The 22,319-nt window shown below is 41.8% G+C and overlaps 1 protein-coding gene across 1 annotated transcript in view; it reads left to right on the top strand.

Moving 5' to 3' along the window:
• ARMH3 (armadillo-like helical domain containing 3) overlaps positions 1–22,319 on the top strand; it is a 226,895-nt gene that overhangs the window by 85,809 nt on the left and 118,767 nt on the right. The window contains exons 20-22 of the mRNA XM_025397660.1: positions 3,333–3,421; positions 20,504–20,586; positions 21,501–21,627. Coding sequence (XP_025253445.1) covers positions 3,333–3,421; positions 20,504–20,586; positions 21,501–21,627 — 299 coding nt within the window. The remainder of the gene's footprint in view (positions 1–3,332; positions 3,422–20,503; positions 20,587–21,500; positions 21,628–22,319) is intronic.

Below are 22,319 nucleotides of genomic sequence, written 5' to 3'. Positions count from 1 at the left end.
CACCACGCCCAGCTAATTTTTTGTGTTTTTAGTAGAGATGAGGTTTCACCGTCTTGGCTTGGCTGGTCTTGAATGCCTGACCTCGTGATCCACCCACCTTGGCCTCCCAAAGTGCCGGGATTACAACGTAAGCTACTGCGCCTGGCCAATTTTTTTAATTTTTAGATTTTTGTAGACATGGGGTTCTGCTTTGTTCCCCAGGCTGGTCTGAAATTTCTGGCTTCAAGTGATCCTCCTGCCTTGGCCTCCCAAAGTGTTGGAGTGATATACGTGAGCCACTGCACCTAGGCTGTTTGTGTTTTTCTTTTGTATACACCTAGTAGTGGAATTGCTGGGTTATGTGGTAGCTCTATATGTAACATTTTGAGAAACTCCTAAGTTTTCCAAAGTGGTTGTACTATTTTTATTTTCACCAGTACTCTTTGAGGGTTCTAATTTCTCTACCATTAACCTCCCTCTGTGAAGTGAGAGCCAGAGACACTAGCTAGAGGAATTGATGTGTATTTATAATTCACCATACGAATTTTGGGGGACAGGTATCAATCTGGAACATGTGTGTAATGATTTACTTGCTGTTCTCCTGGCATCAAATGTTCTTTCCATAGTTGTTTCCAGTTTTCTTTTATTGTGAACGCTGTTTCTTTGTAAGCATGAAATGTATGTTCATTTGATATGCACAAGTAGAATCTTGTTTTAATATGCCTTTTAAAAATGAAGTTGAACATTATAGAAAAATGTTGGCTTTCCCTGTTTCCCTTTTTTGGGAGATGGAGGAATTTATTGACTGTTTCCTTTTCCTATCTTTGTTGTTAGAGGTTGTCTTGTTGCTATAACTGAATACCTAAGACTGAAAAATTTATAGAGAAAAGAAATTTATTTAGTCTCACAGTTCTGAAGACTAGGAAGTCCAAGTGTAGGGGCTACTTCTGGGCGAGGATCTTTTTGCTGATGGGGACACTCTGTAGAGTCCCAAGGTGGTGCAAGGTATTGTATGGTGAGGGGGCTAAGGAGAGAAAGCCAGACTGGCTTATATAACAGACTTACTCTCATGATAACTAACCCACTCTCATGATAACCCATTAATCCATTAACCCATGAGTGGATTAATCTATTCCTGAGGGCAGAGCCCTTATGACCCAGTCACCTCTTAAAGACCCTGCCTTTTAATAATATTACATTTGGGATTACGTTTCAACATGAGTTTCAGAGAGGATAAACATTCAGACTATAGCAAAGGACACTGTTTTTATCATCTATATATATAAACTTCTATATATCAAACATAGTAACTCTATTATATTATTTGTTGCAAATGTAATTTCCCATGTTGTTTGCCATTTAATTGTAATCATTGAATTTTTTTTTTATTAAACAAAATATTTGTATTTTTAGGAAGTAAATTTCATCAGTATTTACCTTTATAATTTCATCTGGCTTTTTAACCTTTCAAAATCCTATCTCAGGGATGAAAAAAATGCTTTTGGTAGGTTTATAATTTTCAAAAATATCACTTATCTTGACTTCAAGCTACTAACTGCTTATTTGGAAATACTCTCAGAAACATGTATGTTATTGAGATGTGAATAACCCTGAATATTCCAATGATCTAGCAGAATGCTGTCCGGTAGAAACTTTTACAATAATAGAAAAGTTCTATATTTTTTTCTGTTCGCTATGATAATAGCCATTAGCCACATGTAGCTATTGAGCACTTGAAAGGTGGTTAGCACAACTGACAAACTGCATTTTTAATTTAACTTTTAGTGTAAATAGAATTTAAATTTTACAGTTTGCAGCAAAAAAAAAAAAAAAAGAAAAAAGAAAAACAGAACTTCTGGCTGAGCACGGTGGCTCGTGCCTGTAATCCCAGAACTTGGGGAGGCCGAGGCAGGTGGATCACTTGAGGCCAGGAGTTCGAGACCAGCCTGGCCAACATGGTGAAACTCGTCTGTACTAAAAGTACAAAAAAATTAGCATGCCTGCAGGGTGGCTGGGACTATAGGCATGTGCCACCATGCCCAGTTAATTTTTTAATAGATTTTATTTATAAGTAAGACTGGTATTTTAAATTATATATTTAATTAAAAATTTAATTTAAATAAAAACCACATTCAGATAGATATAGAGAATTAAGGTCTTTAATTTTGTGTTTTTGCATTCCATGTCACTATACCACTTTCAGTGGAATAGTTTAATTGTGACCCTCTAGTTTATCCTTTTTCCCTGGAAAGGTACTCAAGGGAAAGATGTCAGTGGCGCCTAATTGATTGTTGACTTATAAGTAGTTATAGCACACTCTACCCATTGATAAGGGGAATGGGTAGCATAAGCAGTATGTGATTGTGTATGTGTGTGTGTATGTGCGCGTGTGTGAGAGAGAGAGGGGGAGAGAGAGAGAGAGAGATATTGATGAGTCTACTAGAAGAAGGCAGAAGTTTTTTTTTTTTTGTTTTTTGTTTTTTGAGACAGTCTTGCCCTGTCACCCAGGCTGGAGTACAGTGGCACGATCTTGGTTCAGTGCAACCTTTGCTTCCCAGGTTCGAGCAATTCTCCTGCCTCAGCCTTCTCAGTAGCTTAGACTACAGGCATGTGCCACCACGCCTGGCTATTTTATTTTTATTTTTATTATTTTGAGACGGGGTCTCGCTCTGTCACCCAGGCTGGAGTGCAGTGGCGTGATCTTGGCTCACTGCAAGTTCCACCTCCTGGATTCACGCCATTCTCCTGCCTCAGCCTCCTGAGTAGCTGGGACTACAGGTGCCCGCCACCACGCTTGGCTAATTTTTTGTATATTTTTAGTAGAGATGGGGTTTCACCTTGTTGGCCAGAATGGTCTTGATATCCTCACCTCGTGATCCGCCCACCTCGGCCTCCCAAAGTGCTGGGATTACAGGCGTGAACCACCATGCCCTGCTTTTTTTTTTTTTTTTTTTTTTAAATTTTTTTTTGAGATGTAATCTCACTGTGTTGCCCAGGCTGGAGTGATTTTGGCTCACTGAGTTCAAGTTCACTCAGTTGGGATTACAGGCATGCGCCACCGTGCCAGGCCTTTTTTTGTACTTTTAGTAGAGATGGGGTTTCGCCATGTTGGCCTGGCTGGTCTTGAACTCCTATCCTCAAATGATCCACCTGCCTTGGCCTCCTAAAGTGCTAGGATTACAGGTGTGAGCCACCGTGCCCGGCCAGAAGTTTTATATATTTTTTTGCATGTATACATATTCATATCCAGTGTCTTTAGTGGCCTTAGCAAAGCCGGCTCACTAAGAAGGGATCTGTGATGAGTTGCACTATATTCCCAGGCTTACCCTCATTGTTTGCTTTCCCTGTTACAGACGCTGCATCCAGGTAGTACACAAACTGCTTTGCTACCAGAAGAAGTGTCGGGTACGCCTGCATTACACCTGGCGGGAGCTCTGGTCAGGTAACTTTCTCTCTTGAACTCATCTTCTTTTTCTATACCTTTTATGAGCCCCTAGGCCTGGGCTCAAGATGGATTTTTTGTCTTTTAACCTTTTGGTTTGTTTAGGATGCCTTTATTTTCAGTTACTCTTTTTGTCTTTTTTTTTTTTTTTTTTAACATTTTAGCTTTTTTCTAATCCAGACCTGGGTGTGTCACATGTCTATTCTTTGTCCCTTGTTCCTTCCCCTCCCTATACTTTTTGTCAACTGATAAAAACAACTGAGTATTTCTTGTGTTCCAATAAATCTTTCTTTGAGTAAGAATGAAGTAAGAGAAGTCTGTACAAACTTGGATTCTCACTCGGTTTCATTTGGTAGCCGCATATGGACTATAGGGAGGTTTCTGTGTGTTTCCTCAGGATGAGTAATCAGGAGGAATGCCATAGGGAGAGATGGAGGGATAGGGACGGGAGTGGGGAGATGCGGGAATTCTGTTCTTTGTGTTACATCTGGCATTATTACTGTTTACAGACAGTGTCACTTGTGCCACTCCCCCTGTGCCAGAGACAAAACAGCAAATTACAGTGTTTACTTTGTCTTTGTATACATTTGGTAGTCTAGTAAAGTCACTGCTACCCCTGCAGGGGGGAAGTGGCTCTTCGCTAAGGGTACAATTAATGCTGGCTTGCCACCCCTTTCTTTTGTGTAACTAAATTGGAGGTTTCAGGAAAGCAGAGGAGACATGTTCCCTGAGGCAGTTGCTTGCTGCTAGGTCCTGTGGCTTTTGAGACCTGATGGTACAATAAAATCTTCTCCAGATGATTACAGTGATGAAAGGTTGCCCACCCATAGGAGAGCTGCTCTGTATTTTCAGCAGAATAGGATGTGTTAGTGTCAGAGGCTTTATAAGAAACAGGCCAGTAACCCAGCCCCCTTCCATGGAATTCATCTCACTTGTTGTGACACATGATTTCCTCCCAACCCAATTTGGCTTTCTAAATTTAGTCCCCCATAATGGGAAGTAGAGATCTTTAATTAATGGATTAGCAAGTTTTTGCAGTTACTGCCTATGGTGGTAAAGGGGGAGTAGGAGAATAACACTAAGTGGCAATAGTGGCATTTTGATATTTCAGGAGAGGAGAGTATGATTGTGTGAGAGTTTGAGATGGAGAGAATGTCAGGGGAGTTAAAGAGAGATCAAAAGACATGGAAATGACCAACAGTAGAATTTCTTAGGTAGCAGCACCTCCTTTTAATATAAAGGACTATTATTGTTGCCTATGGATAGTTGTAAGATTATTAGGCTCTAAAAGCATAGGATTGAAGAGAAAACACAATAATGATGCAGATCTTCAGATGTTGGTACAGTTGTTGGATTTATAATAAGTACAAATGGTGTGTGTCTATAACTTGAATGAAATTACACATTGTAGTACTAAACAAGGTGGTAGTAGTAGTTGTTTCTGCCTGCCTCTTCTGATTCCCTTCTGGTTTTACTTTCTCTTTCATTCTGTTTTCTTTCCTTTTTGTCCTAGCTATTCTATCTCTGGCCTCTGTGATCTCTGTGACTTTTCTCTCATTCTCATGATCTGTTGTCCTCTTCCTCATCATCCTATTCCATTGTCTTGTCCACATTGCCTTCTATTCTTCTTTCTGGTCTGTTTCCTGGGGCTCAGGGCTTCCTGTTATTCTCCTTCTATCCCAATTTTATATCCTCTGTTCTCTTGATGAATCCACACTTTTATTGGTATGAACTGTTCTTTGTGTTATTATAGTCATGCATTTGCATTTTACTTTTTACATATGTCATAAACTCCAGAATACATTGCCGTCATTTTTGCTGAAACAAGCGATTATCTTTTAAAGAGATTTAAAAATGGCTTTTATATTTATCTTTTCTGACTCAGCATTTTGCTTTTCTCACTAGGAAGTGGTGAAGAAGAAGGCCATTTTTTATTCTGTGTTGGTCAGTTGACGTTATGTCTTTCCGAACTTTCAGCTCTATTTATAATTATGTCCTATTCTCAGGACTGATTGCATGACAGTCTAAGGCCCTTGATGAGTTGAGGGGAAGTATATATGAGTGTCCTTAAAGAGGCATGGACCATTGCTTGTTGCGAAGGCATCTAGACATTTGTACTGGAGTTCTCTGCTAAGTGACATTAGCTCCTTTTCCTGTATAGATGGGTAAGCCCTCCTGGAACCTGGGTCTATGTTATCATATGTGGAGTGTACAGTGAGATGCAGAGCAGCAGATGTTAAGGAAAGCTGCAAAACACAATGTTGCATCCCATGCAGTCAGAGCCCGTAATAGTGTATAATATTGCATTCCGTGAATACAAGTATGTCTATGGTGGATCCACCTACCTCTTGGCAGACACTACCCTTCATATGTTGGATTGCCCATGTTTTCACTCATTCTTTGCCTTCTAGACTTATGGATTTGAGGGAGCTATGTGAAACTCATCATGGCAAATATGCTTATGTGTATATATCCTTTGCCATACATGTGCTGCAAACTGTAATGAAATTTTATTTATAAGACTGGTAAGGCATGTGTTATTAAACTGGACACACAAAAGCCCTTGGTTATCTAGGAAGCAATCATCTAGGGTCCAGATGTAGTTTGTAATGTGGGTGTTTAGTATCACTGTACTTCAGTGCTGATTTTTATTTCTATGCTGTTTGACTGTATTAGCTCTTTATTATTATTGGGGAGGTAGCCAGAGGTCCCCAGATTCCCATAATGAATTCACAGGTATGATCTTATGGACAAGGAGGAGCCAGCTGTATTAGTTGGGGGTTCAATTTTGCCTGATAAACTTTTCCTAGTTGGTTTTACAGATACAAGCCCTGACCTACTCCCTGCTGCCACTGTCTGTTTCTATGATGCCTGTCACCATGATATCTGAGTATGTGGGAAAATATATTTAGGCTAATTTTAACTAGAATATGGAAAGGAAAAAGTCCTATTGCTCTGCATTCCCCTGTTTTGAGCAATCACTGTTTTTTACCACATTATAGAAAGTTTGAAAGCTCTTCTCTGATGTCTAGGCAACCCAGATCTCCGAGTCTAAGTAAAAGATTAGATCTTAAAACTCTCCACTGATAGAGGTAGAAAACTGGGTTTTGGAATAAGATCATAGTGAAATAGTTCTTTACCTTTGAGAATAGAATGAAAGCTACAGTCATCTTTGTATCCAGAAAAAATGTCCATTTGCACATGCATATTTTGCATATAGTTTCAGAGTTTCTGGACCATCTGAAGCCCCTCCATGATCTTGTGTCAAAAACCTGTCTTAATTTTAAGTTCCATAGCCTCCCAATTAATCCTGTTCTCACAAAACATCTTAGTATCTAGGTAATTTTTTTTTTTTTTTTTTTTTTTTTGAGAAAGAGTCTCACTCTGTTGCCTAGGCTGGAGAGCAGTGGTGTGATTGCAGGTTCAAACAATCCTCCCACCACAGCCCCCGCCCCAAGTAGCTGGGACTTAAAGGCACGCATCATTATGCCAGGCTAACTTTTGTAAAGATGGAGTTTTACCATGTTGGCCAAGCTGGCCTCAAACTTCTGACCTCAGGTGATCTGCCCTCCTTTGTCTCCCAAAGTGCTGGGATTAAAGGTGTGAGACACTGCACCCGGCCAATATTTTTCTTTGTTTACTGATCACATTGCGTTCCTACTGGGAATTTTAGATGAGCAATCTGCTTTGAACTTCTTGAGGCTATAGACCATTTTGTTCACTATGTCTTATTTTCGGAGTGTTTTCTATAGCATATTGGGTCCCTATTTTAGTATATCACATTGTTTCGCTATGTTTGCTTTTTTTTTTTTGGAGACAGGATCTCATTCTGTTGCCCAGGCTGGAGTGCAGTGCCATGATCTCAGCTCACTGCAACCTGTCTCCTGGGCTCAAGTGATCCTCCCAACTTAGCCTCCCAAGGAGCTGGGACCATAGGTGCAAGACGCCATGCTAATTTCGTATGTTTTTACAATCATTTGTTTAAATATCTGTATTTCCTCTCAAAAAAGTTCCTGGAGGGCAAGGCCTGTTTTTTTTTTTTTTTTTTTTTTTTGAGACGGAGTCTCGCTCTGTCACCCGGGCTGGAGTGCAGTGGCCGGATTTCAGCTCACTGCAAGCTCCGCCTCCCGGGTTTACGCCATTCTCCTGCCTCAGCCTCCCGAGTGGCTGGGACTACAGGCGCCCGCCACCTCGCCCGGCTAGTTTTTTGTATTTTTAGTAGAGACGGGGTTTCACGGTATTAGCCAGGATGGTCTCGATCTCCTGACCTCGTGATCCGCCCGTCTCGGCCTCCCAAAGTGCTGGGATTACAGGCTTGAGCCACCGCGCCCGGCCAAGGCCTGTTTTTTAATCATTGTTACATCTCTAGCAGACTACTTGGCTATTTATTTATTTATTTTTTGAGACAGGGTCTTGCCCAGGCTGGAGTGCAGTGGCACAATTATGGCTTATTGCAGTCTCGACCTCCCGGGCCCAATGGATCCTCCCACCTTAGCAGCCCAAGGAGCTGGGACTACAGATGCGTACCACCATGCCTGGCTTATTTTCGTATTTTCCTTTTTTTAGAGATGGGGTTTCATCATGTTGCCCAGGTGGTCTTGAAGTCCTGAACTCAAGTGATCTGCCTGCCTTGGCCTCCCAAATTGTTGGGATTATAGGCATGCGCCATATTACCCGGCCTACTTAGCTTTTTAATAGGAACTCAGATAACATTTGGATGAATAAATAAGTGGATGAATGGATATGTAGGATTTTCATTAATGATGGATCAACATTCTCTAAAAGCACAATGTTGTGTTTGAGCCAAATAATAATAATAATAGTAGGATGTAACTCGTTAATGGTTCTGTTGAGCTGACATCATCACCTTTGATAGGGTCAGCCACCCACCTTAGTTTATTTGATTTGTTGATGTGAAAGAGAGTAGTTAGTAATTTATTTTGTTTTTCTCATTCTTCCTTACCCACAGATGGATGGATTGCTTTTAACTAAGTAAAAATGGAAACTTTGATGGTTTCCAAGCCATTAAACAAAGAATGAGCAGGATGTGCAGAGAGAAGCATGTAGTTGTTGGAGAGGGAAATACTTGAACAGAGCTTCATGGATTCAGCTTATTTTACTTCCACTGCAGGAAGAAGGGGCATTGGAGAGGCAGCCTACATTTAAATAGTATGAGTTTCCATCGTCTGAAAACATGGGTTGATTTAAAGGCAGATTTATACTGGCATTTTATATTCGACATTTATATATGGATCACAGTTGTTACCCTTTCACTCTCCCACATCCCGGTGATAAGTCATTATTTTTATTCCCATTTGTTGGGGAATGGATTAGAGATATAGAAGGGTTAAGTGACTTGCTAAGGATCGTGGAACCAGACACTAAACAGAGTCATGATTAGAACTTAGAGTTCCTGACTCCTATGCTCAGATACAGATCACTAAGCAACATTTGCCTCCCTGCAGGAAGAAAGGCCCCCTAAGCCCCCAGAACAATCTGTTCAGCTTCACTGTGCTAAGTAACATCCAAAGCATTCACAGCTTTGTGAAAAAGAGAGAAATTGTACATGGCCTGACCTTTTACATATCTACTGGGAAAAATGGAAAACCCAGGGAGTATCACAGCGTTCTAGATCCAGCTGGCTCTGCTATTACTGGCAGAGGCCTATGACTTCTTGGTTAGGTACATCTCAAGACTGGCAATTGAGAACCTTTTGTTGGAAGCTTGTTTTACTTATAAGTGTTGCCATGCAGGACTGAAATTTTTCAAGAGAAAGGCTGACTCAAGCCATAGATTTATCTGGCAGTTCTTGTGTAGATGTAGCTTTGATAGTTCAGCAGCCCCTCTTGATTTTGAGAAACTATCCTTTGAACTTTTCATTGTGTTCTTCTTTTAGTTTAGTTTCTTTTTTAAACTTTTAATTTTGATGTAATTATAGACTTACAGGAAGTTGCAAAAATAGTATGTAGAGTTTCATGTACCCTTCACCCAGCTTCCTCCAATGATGACATCTTATATAACTCTACAACATTGCTTCTTTTAGTTTTGAAGAGAGTATCCAGGCAGGAAAGAACATAGCAGTAAAAACTAGAGTAGATGGGAAGGGGAATTTTGGCAGCTGCTATTTCTATCTTGTTTTTAAAATTGCTCTTCCTCATTCCGCTAAATTTTCTCTGATTTAGGCAAATATGTCACAAGATATATTCTAGACTGATGTGCCTAATTAAGACTGCTCTAGCTTCTATATGCAAAAATAGGCTTTTTTCCTCTATGGGTAATCAATTCTTCTCAAAGTTAGAATGTTCTAATTCAGGGGCATTAGAAGGTATCTTTCTGGTTCTATAATGTAGTTATGAAATATTCTCTACAGCCGTAGAGAAAGCCCAAGGACTAAAAAGGAATGCCAGGAAGCTTTTTTCCCTTTCAAATCACTACATTTGGCTGAATCCAAAATTTACACTATTTTGAATCTTTCTCTCATCCCCTCAGAAACTTGGCAGAAGCAAAAGATAAGAATCTCTAACAGGTTTAGCCTGTTACAGGGAGAAAAAGATTCCCACGTAAAAGCCCCCAAAAGAGCAAGAGATCACTTTGTTCTTTTTTCTGTGCATGCAGTCACTTCCTATCCAGAAAAATGTCAACTCTCATAGGCCCATGAGCATTTTGTCAAGTAAAAGGGACAGGGGAAGGATTAGCTGTGCTTTTGGTTACTCTGCCTATACTAGTTTCAAAGGGACATATCATGTGGTTTCATAAGGTATCATCCTTCTCTGGATCTCGAGGGAGCAAGACAAGTCTGTTATTGGTCCTACCTCATTTTGGCAAAAAGTAAAGTTATTGGTTCTGTGTCAGATGGCTCCACTGAGACATGGTCTCATTGACTTTTATATTTCTTAAAGGGTGATTTTGGCTATCACTCATTTGGGAAACGTTGGGGGGAAAGGAGCAGTTGGTATAGGGCCCGAGAAGATGGCAGTGGCTCCTGAGCGTGCTTGGTTAGAGGCAGCTGCACAGAGACCCTACATTTCCCAAAGTCTAGGATCTGGGAACTTTCATGTAGAAACTCATTTTCGTGAAAAAGAAGAGGGTGGGTGCTAATTGTGAGGTTTGCATTATCTGCAAGAAAATGGGGAATGGAAGATGGTTGAGAACCTTATTTATTTTTTTTTTTAGCAGATACACATTGACTGCAAGGAAAATGGTAAGGGTGGAAGCAGATTTCCATTTAAAGAAAGGATTTGTTCCATTTCTGACTCATTTAGAGGAATGTGGAACCTTTAGTCAGTGCAGGCTGTTGACATACTGACTTGTGTGCTCTGTTCACCTGGAGAGGCTGATAGCATACAGCCAGAGCCATTTCATTTTCTTGTTTGATTCTTTGGCCTCTGTGTCAGTGAGGTGCTTAGGCTTGCAGCCAGACAGATGCCTTTATTCTGAAAAGCCACCTAGAGTTGTTCCCCCCGCTCCCCCCACAACGGAGTCTTGCTCTGTAGCCCAGGCTGGAGTGCCGTAGCACTATCTCAGCTCACTGCAACCTCTGCCTCCCGGGTTCAAGCAATTCTCCTGCCTCAGCCTCCCAAGTAGCTGGGAATACAGGCGCACACCACCATGCCTGGCTAATTTTTGTATTTTTAGTAGAGACAGGCTTTTACCATGGTGACCAGGCTGGTCTTGAACTCCTTACTTTGTGATCCACCAACCTTGGCCTCCCAAAGTGTTGGGATTACAGGCGTGAGCCACTGCGCCTGGCTGAGTATTTTTAAATTATTCTACTGGCAGGTTTTGGCGTCAGATTCACTCCTGCGCCACTCTGCTGATTGACAGTGAGCCTGCTGATTGCTGGCAATGTCCCTGGGTAATTGGTGATTTTGTCCAGAGATGCTGGAATTGGCTAGAGTTTATAGTGCCTCCAGGGTTTTGGTGGCATTAGCTTGTTACACTAGTGCTATTTTCATCCTGTCCTTTGAGTTTCTTGACATCTGTCCTAAGCAACTGAGATGGTAATATTATTCTTTTATCAATCACTATGAAATTATCCATCTCTCCTAATGAACAGGTTTTGATCTGGGTTCTGTGGTACCTAATCCTAGCTCCATGCCAGGCCACAAAATCGAGTCTGGATGAGTGTTGTCTTTGCTCTTTGTCTTCATAGCATGTAAAAGCTGCTCAAATAGACAGCTTTCTCTGACCTGATTCTTTGGAGACATTTATTTGTGCTCTCCTGGAGGCTGTCTCCTTCCTGTTTTTAATCTTATTTAAATGTTATTCACTTCATTTTGTAATTAAGCCTCCCCTCTGCTTCTTTGAGGCAGGCGCCTGAGCTACCACTTAATTGTGTCTTCCTGTGGTTGGCTTGTTCCTCTGTGCACCTGGTTTACCTTAATGTGGGGGACAGGTTTTAGTCCTGGAGAAATTCCCATATCCATTATTCATTCTACTCCTACATGGCAACACAATTTGCTGCTACCTTTTTTCCCACCTCCTGAATTCAAAGGAGGATAGAAAAAATTCTGGGAAAGTCCTCATTGTGTATTAATGCTAGGAACAGTTCTGAAAAAAAGGTTCCTTGTGCGGTGTGTGTTGGGCGGCTGTGTAAGATGGCAGGATTCTCAGATGGATTGTATTCAACTCTTCCTATTTGAAAATTAGGGTAGGCTGGGCGCAGGGGCTCACACCTGTAATCCCAGCACTTTGGGAGGCCAAGGCTGGCAGATCACCTGAGGTCAGGAGCTCGAGACCAGCCTGGTGGAACCCCATCTCTACTAAAAATACACAAATTAGCCGGGCGTGGTGGTGGGTGCCTGTAATCCCAGCTACGTGGGAGGCTGAGGAAGAAGAATTGCTTGAACACAGAAGGCAGAGGTTGCAGTGAGCCAAGATCACGCTATTGCACTCCAGCCTGTCTCAAAAAAAAAAAAAAACAAAAAAACAAAAAAAACTCCCAAACCAAAAATTAGCCAGGTGTGATAGTGTATGCCTGCAATCCCAGCTACTTGGGAGGCTGAGGCACAAGAATCACTTGAACCAGGGAGGTGGAGGTTGCAGTGAGCTGGGATTGCGCCACTGCACTCCAGCCTGGGTGACAGAGTGAGACTCTGTCTCAAAAAAAAAAAAAAAGAAAAAGAAAAAAAATTATATTGGCTGCCTCTGCCTCTGGGAATTCACGTGGGACTTAGGGAACCATCAGAGTGCCTGGTCCTGGCTCAGCTTCCCAGAACCTGCACAGTCTTCTGTATTCCACCTCCATCTGCATGCAGAAAAGTCAAAACTCTACACACTGACACACTGTTGTCATACTGTTCCACCAAATATGATGCACAGGACTCCCCAGGGAAGGGAACATGGACTGAATCTGAGTGTGAGACTGGTTGCCTCTAGTACGGTCCAAAGAGACAGCAGTTGTAGCCAATTTGGAGTTCCTGAAAAAGAGCCAAGAAAGTAAGTTTTCAAGGGGCCTAATATGAAAGACTTTCCAACGAAGAAATGAGTGTGTATTGAACACTCACTTCCCTACAACTTAAACATATTTAATGTGTAATATAATACCTCAAATATTTTACTGCAGTAATTTCTCAGTTCTTCACTTGGTGCAGAGTAAGAGTACTTGGAGCCTAATTAAGTATAACAGATGAAACAGCAAGGATTAGGAGTCAAACCCAGGGTCTCTAAGGATTTTGTAGGATAGTGTTGGTACTTAGTGCATTGTTAGTTTGGATGGTGAACTTTGGTGATTATTTTGAAGATTGCCATAGTGTTGCTGAAGGCTACTCGGGGTTCATTTTGAATTTGCCTTCCTGCTCAAGTCCATGGGCTCTCTGTTGATTGGGTATATTTGGCTCCTTTCCTTTTCCCTATCAGTGAGGAAGCGTCTTTGTACGTTTGTCCCTGTACTCAGTGTGGTGTACTTTGATGTGAATGTCAGCCAGTCAGTTATGCAGAGGTTACAGAAAGTGAGACTGGAGTGTTTGTGAGGCTCTTGGGAGTGTCTGTGGAAAGAAAGACCTTGACCTCTTGTTTTTCTTTTTAATTGGGGTAAAATAAACATAAAATTTATCATTGTAACTATGTTTAACCATATAGTTCAGTGGCATTAAGTATATTCACATTGTGCAACCATTACTACCTTCCATTTCCAGTACTTTTTTTTATCTTCCCAAACTGAAACTCAGTACTTATTAAACAATAACTCTTTTTTTTTTCTTTCTTTTTTTTGAGATGGAGTCTCACTCTGTTGCCCAGGTGGGAGTGCAGTGGTGCGATCTTGGTGCACTGCAACTTCCGCCTCTGGGTTCAAGTGATTCTCCTGCCTCAGCCTCCCGAGTAGCTGGGACTATAGGTGTGCACCACCATGTCAGGCCATTTTTTTTTTTTTTTTTTTTTTTTGTAAAAACGGGGTTTCACCATGTTGCATGCTGGTCTTGAGCTTCTGACCTCAGGTAATCCACCTGCCTTGGCCTCCAAAGTGCTGGGATTACAGGTGTGAGCCACCGTGTCCGGCCAGCAATAATACTTAATTCCCCCTTATGCCAGACGCTGGCAACCACTAACTCTGAATTTGATTACTCTGGGTATTTCATTTAAGTAGAATTAAACAGCATTTGTCCTTTTGTAACTGGTTTATTTCACTTAGAATAATATCTTCAAGGTTCATCTGTGTTGTCAGAATTTTCTTCGTTTTTAAGGCTGAATAATATTCTGCCATATGTATATACCATATTTTGTTTATTCATTCATCTGTTGATGGACATTTGGGTTGCTTCCACCTTTTGGCTGTTGTGAATGATGCTGCTGTAAACATGGGTGTACAAATACTTATTTGAATTCCTGCAATCTCTTGTTTTTTTGAGATTGTGTGGGTTTAATTATCTTAGGCCAGCGGAGTGAAGTCCTGAGACATTTAGACAGATGTACTCTGAGCAGGCGTGGTGGCTCATGCCTGTAATCCTAGTACTTTGGGAGGCCAAGGTGGGCAGATCACTTGAGGTCAGGAGTTTGAGACCAGCCTGGCCAATGTGGCAAAACCTTGTCTTTATTAAAAATGCAAAAATTGCCGGGTGTGGTGGCTCACGCCTGTAATCCCAGCACTTTGGGAGGCCAAGGCGGGCAGATCACGAGGTCAGATCGAGACCATCCTGGCTAATACGGTGAAACCCCGTCTCTACTAAAAACACAAAAAATTAGCCAGACGTGGTGGCAAGCGCCTGCAGTCCCAGCTACTTGGGAGGCTGAGGCAAGAGAATGGTGTGAACCCGGGAGGTGGAGCTTGCAATGAGCCGAGATCACACAATAGCACTCCAGCCTGGGCAACAGAGTGGGACTTCGTCTCAAAAAAAAAAAAAAAAAGCAAAACTTAGCTGGGCATGGTGATGGGTGCCTGTAATCCCAGCTACCTGGGAGGCTAAGGCAGGAAAATCTCTTGAACCTGGAAAGAGGTTGCAGTGGGCCAAGATCACGCCACTGCACTTCAGTCTGGGCAACAGAATTGAGCTGTGTCTCAAAAAAAAAAAAAAAAGAAAGAAAAAAAGAGATGTACTCTGAGCTTATAGGATTTTTTCCTTTGGTCACTTTGATATGTGAGGGGCTAATCAGTGGAATTGTGATCGAAGTATGGTTTTTGGTCGCAAATATAAATACTGGCCCTAGATAGCTCCTGTATCCCCAACAAATGTTTTTTTTTTTTTTTTTTTGAGACGGAGTCTCGCTCTGTCGCCCAGGCTGGAGTGCAGTGGCCAGATCTCAGCTCACTGCAAGCTCCACCTCCCAGGTTTACGCCATTCTCCCGCCTCAGCCTCCCGAGTAGCTGGGACTACAGGCGCCCGCCACCTCGCCCGGCTAGTTTTTTGTATTTTTTAGTAGAGACGGGGTTTCACAGTGTTAGCCAGGATGGTTTCGATCTCCTGACCTCGTGATCCGCCCATCTCGGCCTCCCAAAGTGCTGGGATTACAGGCTTGAGCCACCGCGCCCGGCCAACAAATGTTTTTTAAATTGAAGTTTCGGTGGATCCAGTAGTTTCATAGACCGCAGCGGTGGGAGTTCAGAGACCTTCTTCTCCCCAGCGTGATTTGTCCTTAATGCAGTTTAGCTCCAATGAGTGTATTGGCTTTGGGTAATTTATTTAACCTTTCTGAATTTTGATTTGCTCATCCATAAAATGGGAACAATAATACCTACTTCATCAGATTGTTAAGAGGATTCAGTGAGAAGAATATACTTTAAGTGCTTTACATAATATCTAGCACCTAGCAGGCACCTAATAAGTGTTACCTTTCCTGCCACTTATGACCATGGTGTTTCTCACTTTGAAAAGAGGTGAATGCAGCTTGAGGAAGGTGATTTCTGTAGTTAAATGTCTCTTTTTAAGGTATCAGATAGAGGGTATTAGAAAAAAAGGAAAGTTTGAGATGCTCTGTGTGAGCTTCTGGGCACAGTCATTAACTTGTAGTTGTTGTCACTCTTCTAGAGGAAATTATGCATTCCTCTGTGATTTATCTCTTGGCATTGGTATTTTGGAACAGCCCATTCCAAGGGATGTGGAATATGGGCCCTTGGGCATTATCTCTTAAGGTCTGGAAGGTCTCAACTACCAAGCTTGCCCTTGTCCAAAAGGATATTCTCTGCAACAAGCCATGCCATTCTCTTTTGAGGGAGTGAGCAGCCATTGCTCACCTAGTGGGTAAAGCTGTTTACACAGTATTAAGTTTCTATACCATAAGGTCATGCTTCGTTGGAAATCTCTCAGACCAGGAGTCAGGCCTTTGGTGAAGAATCTCGTGTTAGCCGTTTATCCCCCACTTCATTTTAGAAACTATTATTTAACAATGAGAAACATGATAAAGCAAAGGATTAAATTAAATGGTACATCTTGTCCCTCATATCTTCATAATGACTACAACATTTACTGTACCTGATTGCAAAGTCTTACAGATGTATGACTGATTAACAATACTATGTTTAGGCAATCATCCCCTTATTTTTTAGTTATCTTAACTCTTCCCTGTATGTACTGCTACTTCTGTGAGTGTCCTTGGAACAATTTGGCTGGTCATGTGCCCAGATGGCATCAAGTGGACAAGTGGATCAAGGCCAGTTTTCTAAAAATGTGTGTGTATGTAGAGGGGGTGAGTCAGGAGCCTGCCAGCATGAGCTGTGTGTTGGCACTGAGATTCTGAGTGCCAGTTCTCTGCTGTCCTTGAAACTGCCCTTGACACAGGGCATTTTCTTCTTTGGCCTAAACCTGTCTTTTTTGGCATAAACCCTGTGCAAAACTCAGTCTATAATAGTTTATAAATAAACCTGGTTATTGTTTATACCCATATTTTTTGGTTTTGTTTTGGGTCTAAAGAAAGGGGATCTTGGCTCCCTTTAATGTCCATATCCAGTCATCTTCCATTGGCAGTATCTAATTTTGAAGAAGGCAACACTAACTGAGGGAATTAGGAACAGTTTTAGTTGATAGTTGTGTGCTTAAAAAAAAAAGAGAGAGAAAGCAGCCACAAGGGATAGAGAGGTGGAGGTGAGAGCTGAGATGTAGATAAGACAGTGGAGAGCAGGCCAAGGAGCTGGCGGAGAGCCCTGCTGAGGCGGCTCATGCTGAGCAAAGCTTCTGGGAATCTTTTTGTGCTGCCAGTGAGTGACAGGAACGCAATAATGAGGTATTAAATACTTGTACTTTAACAAGTGGCTGAGGACCAAGGGAAAACGGGGACCAAATACATGAAAATGACATAGAGCAGCTAATAGGTAGAGAAAGTTATAAACCAGAGTCTAGAGAAGTACTGGTAACAGTATAGTCAGCAGGTCTAAGCATACCATTTATAGTAAGCTGCAACCCCACTTTAACAAGCATACTATTTATAGTAAGCTGCAACCCCACTTTAACATTCATCTTGATCTCGTACCTTTATTTGTTTAATCTTTTTTTTTTTTTTTTTTTTGAGACAGAGTCTTGCTCTGTCACCCAGGCTAGAGTGCTGTGGCCTGATCTCGGCTCACTGCAAACTCCGCCTTCCAGGTTCAAGCGATTCTCCTGCCTCAGTCTCACGAGTACCTGGGATTATAGGTGCTCACCACCGCGCCTGGCTAATTTTTGTATTTTTTAGTAGAGACAGGGTTTTACCATCTTGGCCAGGATAGTCTCGAACTCCTGACCTCATGATCCGCCCTCCTCGGCCTCCCAAAGTGCTGGGAATACAGGCGTGAGCCACCGCACCCAGCTTGTTTATCTTCTTAATGGGATGGTAGAAAGAACACTAAACAGGAGACCAGGTTCTAGTCCCAGCTTAGTCACCAGCTAGTTTGGGGTGGAATGGGGCATGGAGTTTTCTTATCAAAAAATGAGGAAATTGGATTAAATAACCTAAGGTATTTTCTCTAAAAATCTATAATCAGCTATGTCAAAGCCTCACAGACTTAAAACTCCCATCATATCAGGTCAGAGGCTAAAATCTGTGTGTACTGGTGTATAGGACACTGAGCAGTTGATATAGCGAGTGTGAAGTCAGGGAGATGATGATGGAGAAAAGCACTATTTCATGGGATATTTGGGACATTCTGTTTTGAAGAAGAGTTACCATCTGTGATGTCAGAGGTTTCATTTTAGTTGCCTGTTAAATTCTCTGTAGAGAAAATTCTCTTTTTTTTTTTTTTGAACAAAGAGTCTCACTCTGTCGCCCAGGGTGGAGTGCAGTGGCGCGATCTTGGCTCACTGCAACCTCTGCCTCCTGGGTTCAAGCAATTCTTCTGCCTCAGCCTCTCGAGTAGCTGGAACTACAGGCTCATGCCGCCATGCCAAGCTAATTTTTATTTTTTGTGTTTTAGTAGAGACAGGGTTTCACCCTGTTGCCCAGGCTGTTCTCGAACTCCTGAACTCAGGCAATCTGCCTGTCTTGGCCTCCCAAAGTGCTAGGATTACAGGCGTGAGCCGCCGCGCCTGGCCCCTGCAGAGAATTCTTACTTCCAGATGAGAAGACCTTGGTTCTTTGGGGAGCAGAATATCTGACCTGCATTTTCAGGGGCAGAATGCAAGCCGCTCTGGCACTGACTCTCAGAGTATTGCAGTACTGGACTCTCCCTTTCAGTACTCTGGCTCTGCTAATGCCTGTGGCTGTTGGGACACAGGTTGTCTCTTGGCCTGTGCCAGAATTGCTGTCTTCCTCCTCTAATATTTATCACTTTGTCATCCTGGACTCTGAATCCCAGAGATCAAGACTAGCTATAGTCCAGCAGAGGAGCAATAAATCATTGCTCCCGCATCCTTTTCTCCAGGTTTCCTGCCCTTTAATTACCACATAGCCACTGCTGAGGCTGCATCTCTGTGCTGTGTGTGCTGGGGACAAAAGCCCTTGTTGATTGGATGTGTACAAAAGCTGCTTTGTCTCTAGCCATTACGTTTTACAGAACGCCACGCATGCTGCCCATCCTTTCTCTCACCTCTGTGAGTTTATAGAGTCCGATTGTCAGGTCTGGGGATTAGGTGGTGGGGTGGGCAGTCCCTACGTGGCTCAGCAAGGTGATCTTCTTTAAGGAGGGAAGTTTGGGTTAGTCATTTTTATGTGGATTTTAGCTAGGCCCCTTATTCCTGTGCTCCTTGTAGGAGCTAAGCAGGTTGTGTGATCCTGAATGGGCTCCATGGAGCCTTTTTTTCCCTGCAGTCCAACAGATCACTTGATCACTTAACAGACACCATTAAAAGGGCCAGCTGCCTATCATTTGCCTTTTCATTATGAAACCCCAGAGAACTCAAATCGGGGCCGCGGTAAAGAGTTTATAAATGAAGATGCCTGTCTCCTTCATGCCTGGCAAGGCTTTTTTGCTATTTGAGGGGAAGATTCAGGCTTTAGAAACAGAATGTGGGTGAAGCCAGCCTCTTATACTTTCCTTGCCTGCTGTTTCTTTACTGTACCTGTGCTTTTAAAGGATTGAGAGTGAGGGGTGTTGTGTGGCAGGCAGCAAGAGTCTGGAGAGTCTCACTCCTACTCATTATTCCCTGCTGTTCCAAATCAAAGCTCACATCTCTTCTTTAAGAGTAGTAAACTTCACACAAAACTCTGAGATCATGGGAGAATGAACTTCTCTGCTGGCAAAGAAGCAGATATGGTCCTAGAAAAAGAGAGGTCGAGCCTTTTCTTGGGTCTGTGGAAGGTGGGGGTTTGAGAGGGAGAAGGCAGAAGGACCACAGATTGCCTGCAGCTACTGAACCCCTTTTATAGTATCCCATCAAGTAGGGGAGGTAGGTACAGGAGCATTATCTGAGATGGGCAGAGAAGCAGGACTCATTTTGTGGACAAAGTGTGCTAGGTGAATGAGTATAAGGTAACTGATAACTTCTTTTATGCTTAATATTTATTTGCAAAATAGTCTGAAGCTGCACTGTTAACCTAGGGACTTGGCAGTCAGTCTCTACTGAGGTTGCTTGGGTTTTAGAAATCTCTCCCCTCACTAAGAGTTGCCAAGCAGAAAGAGATTTCAGTAAATGTTGTCGTGGTCACAAGCGGTCAGCGCAAGCTTCACTTTGTTTGGATAGTTAGAGCAGTTAAGGGCTTTTTTTCTCTTTATGAGCTCTCCTCATCTAGAGCTGCAGCCCAGCTGTAGGTTCTACAGTATAGCTGCCACGTCTGGTGACCACTTAGACTGGATACATATTCCTCTTAGCAATGATGTCTGAAACAGATACATGTCTAAAGCTTGGTGACAATAGAAGCTAGCAGCTGAGGGTGGAAGGGGGACCCTCATTTTCAGCTGTAAATTGAGCAAGTTTGATGGGGAAATCACCATGTGGGAGTAAATTTGAAACGCCAAGATGTCAGTTTTATAGTCAGATTTCTGAGCTTAATTGTTATTTAAGAAGTGGCAAAAAGAAGTAGATATTTAACAACCTTCCATGAGCAGATAAGCAGACACGTGCTTGGGAAGGTGAGTGCTTTCCTCAAATATACCTACCTTACCTGCTTTTTAAAAGACCTTGGTGGCTGAGACTCACTCACTGTAACCCTCCAGATTTTTTTAGAGCTAGTCTGTTTTTAATTTAATTTTATTAATCATGGTTTGAATAGCTTGTTGATGTCTTTTTTTTTTTTTTAAAGCCTTGATAAATTTGCTGAAGTTCCTTATGTCAAACGAGACTGTACTTTTGGCCAAACACAACATTTTTACTTTAGCCCTTATGGTGAGTATCAAAACAAATACTTCTTTTTCTGAAGCCATATGCTAAGGCAGAAATGAACTGGTTTGAAACAGGAGCTGGTGGTCTGGGGACTAAGCCATAGAGGGAACCAGACCTATATATATATTTTTGGATCAGAATCTGGACTGGTGGTCCCCACTCTCACCTATGTCTTTGGCATGACTCTCTTTCCTTCGTGAAAATATATCATCTGGCAGGGGTGGGTATAGGTTAGATCTCTCTGTATGAATAGTGAGCCTTGGTCCCAACTGAGAGACTACTGTATACTACTGCGGTCTCTATGTTGGTAAATAGCAGACCCTCTGAAGGTTCCATCATGGCTGCACTTGGTTTCTGAGGGACATTACAGATGATTGTTTATCTGGCTGGTTATTTGGGATAGAAGGAGGCCATTGTGCAGTTTGACTATCTTCTTAGGATATTATACAATGTGTTCTTAAATGTTCAACATTAGAGGGAAAAAAGTCTTGATTCATAGCATTTGCTGAGTTTCATTGTAGAGCTACACCCACCATGGCCAATTTCAAGCTATCAATGTGATACCAGAGTCATGCAGAATTGGGAAGCAATGTGCAGTAGCACACCATTATATGACATTTCCACCACACAGATATAATAGTTATAAATCTCCAGAACATAGGTTATAGTAAAAGGTAGAAAATAATTAGGAAGTGATAAGTTTTTAGTATTTATTGCTTTCATTTTAATATAATTTAATTATAAGTTTATATGAATGAAATTTTTAATAATGACTGTGTTTAATAACTGGCTTACAAAATTCATGAAATTTTATAGTCAACTCTTGTGTGACAGTAAAAGCTGGCTACAGCACACCACTGATAATTTCTAGTCTTCATAGCCTGATGCCTATATATGGGCCTTTCTTTCTTTTTTAGATTGTGAACCTATTTAATATGTTTATCACATATGGCGACACATTTCTGCCAACCCCCAGCAGCTATGATGAACTTTACTATGAGATTATCCGCATGCACCAGAGCTTTGACAACCTCTACTCCATGGGTAAGCTGCCTTTTCTTTTTACTCCTCTCTCCACCGTTTGTCTAGCTTTTGGCATATAAGAGGAAAAGACTATGAAAGATTCTCCTCTAGTTGTTTGGTGCCTTGTGTGGCACAGAAATACAGTAGCTTCCTCTTCTCAGGCAATAGGAAGGTATGTTGGGGCCTTTTTGCCTTCAGGAATTCAGATTTCATCTCAGTATAAAGCTGGTTAGCAGCCCTTTGTTGCTGTTTGTGAGAGAGAGAGAGAATAGGGAGGCTTGTGGATTCATTGAATGCCAGGGAGAAGGAGGTGAAGGAGTGGGTGGGAATTGACAGCAGCAAATAAAAGAACTTGGATCCCAGAACACTGTGTAGTTTGAGGATGTCCAGGATTTTAAGGAATCTTAGTGTACCTATGTATTTTTAGCATAACTTACAAGTGGAAGTGGGCATTAGATAAAAATCTTTTTTTGGAAATCTTTTGGTGATTGGCTCACTGAAATGTACTCTCCAGCTATAGCAAGTATAACTTATTTCTGAAAGAAGTCATATGTCCCCATAAGTTTGGGATAAGGGCCTAGTTAATTCTACCTGTAGTATAAAGGTTAAGGAAAAATCTCTGTAGATTGCACAGAAACAGCCACTCAGTAAAACTATCTTATTTTTAAAACCCAAATTTATTAGCTTTATTGAAGTATAATAGATATATAAAC

The sequence above is a fragment of the Theropithecus gelada genome, chromosome 9 (assembly GCF_003255815.1).
Source record: "Theropithecus gelada isolate Dixy chromosome 9, Tgel_1.0, whole genome shotgun sequence".
Classification (NCBI taxonomy): domain Eukaryota; kingdom Metazoa; phylum Chordata; class Mammalia; order Primates; family Cercopithecidae; genus Theropithecus; species Theropithecus gelada.
Note: the sequence above shows the minus strand (reverse complement) of the source record. Positions and strands in the feature narration are given on the sequence as shown.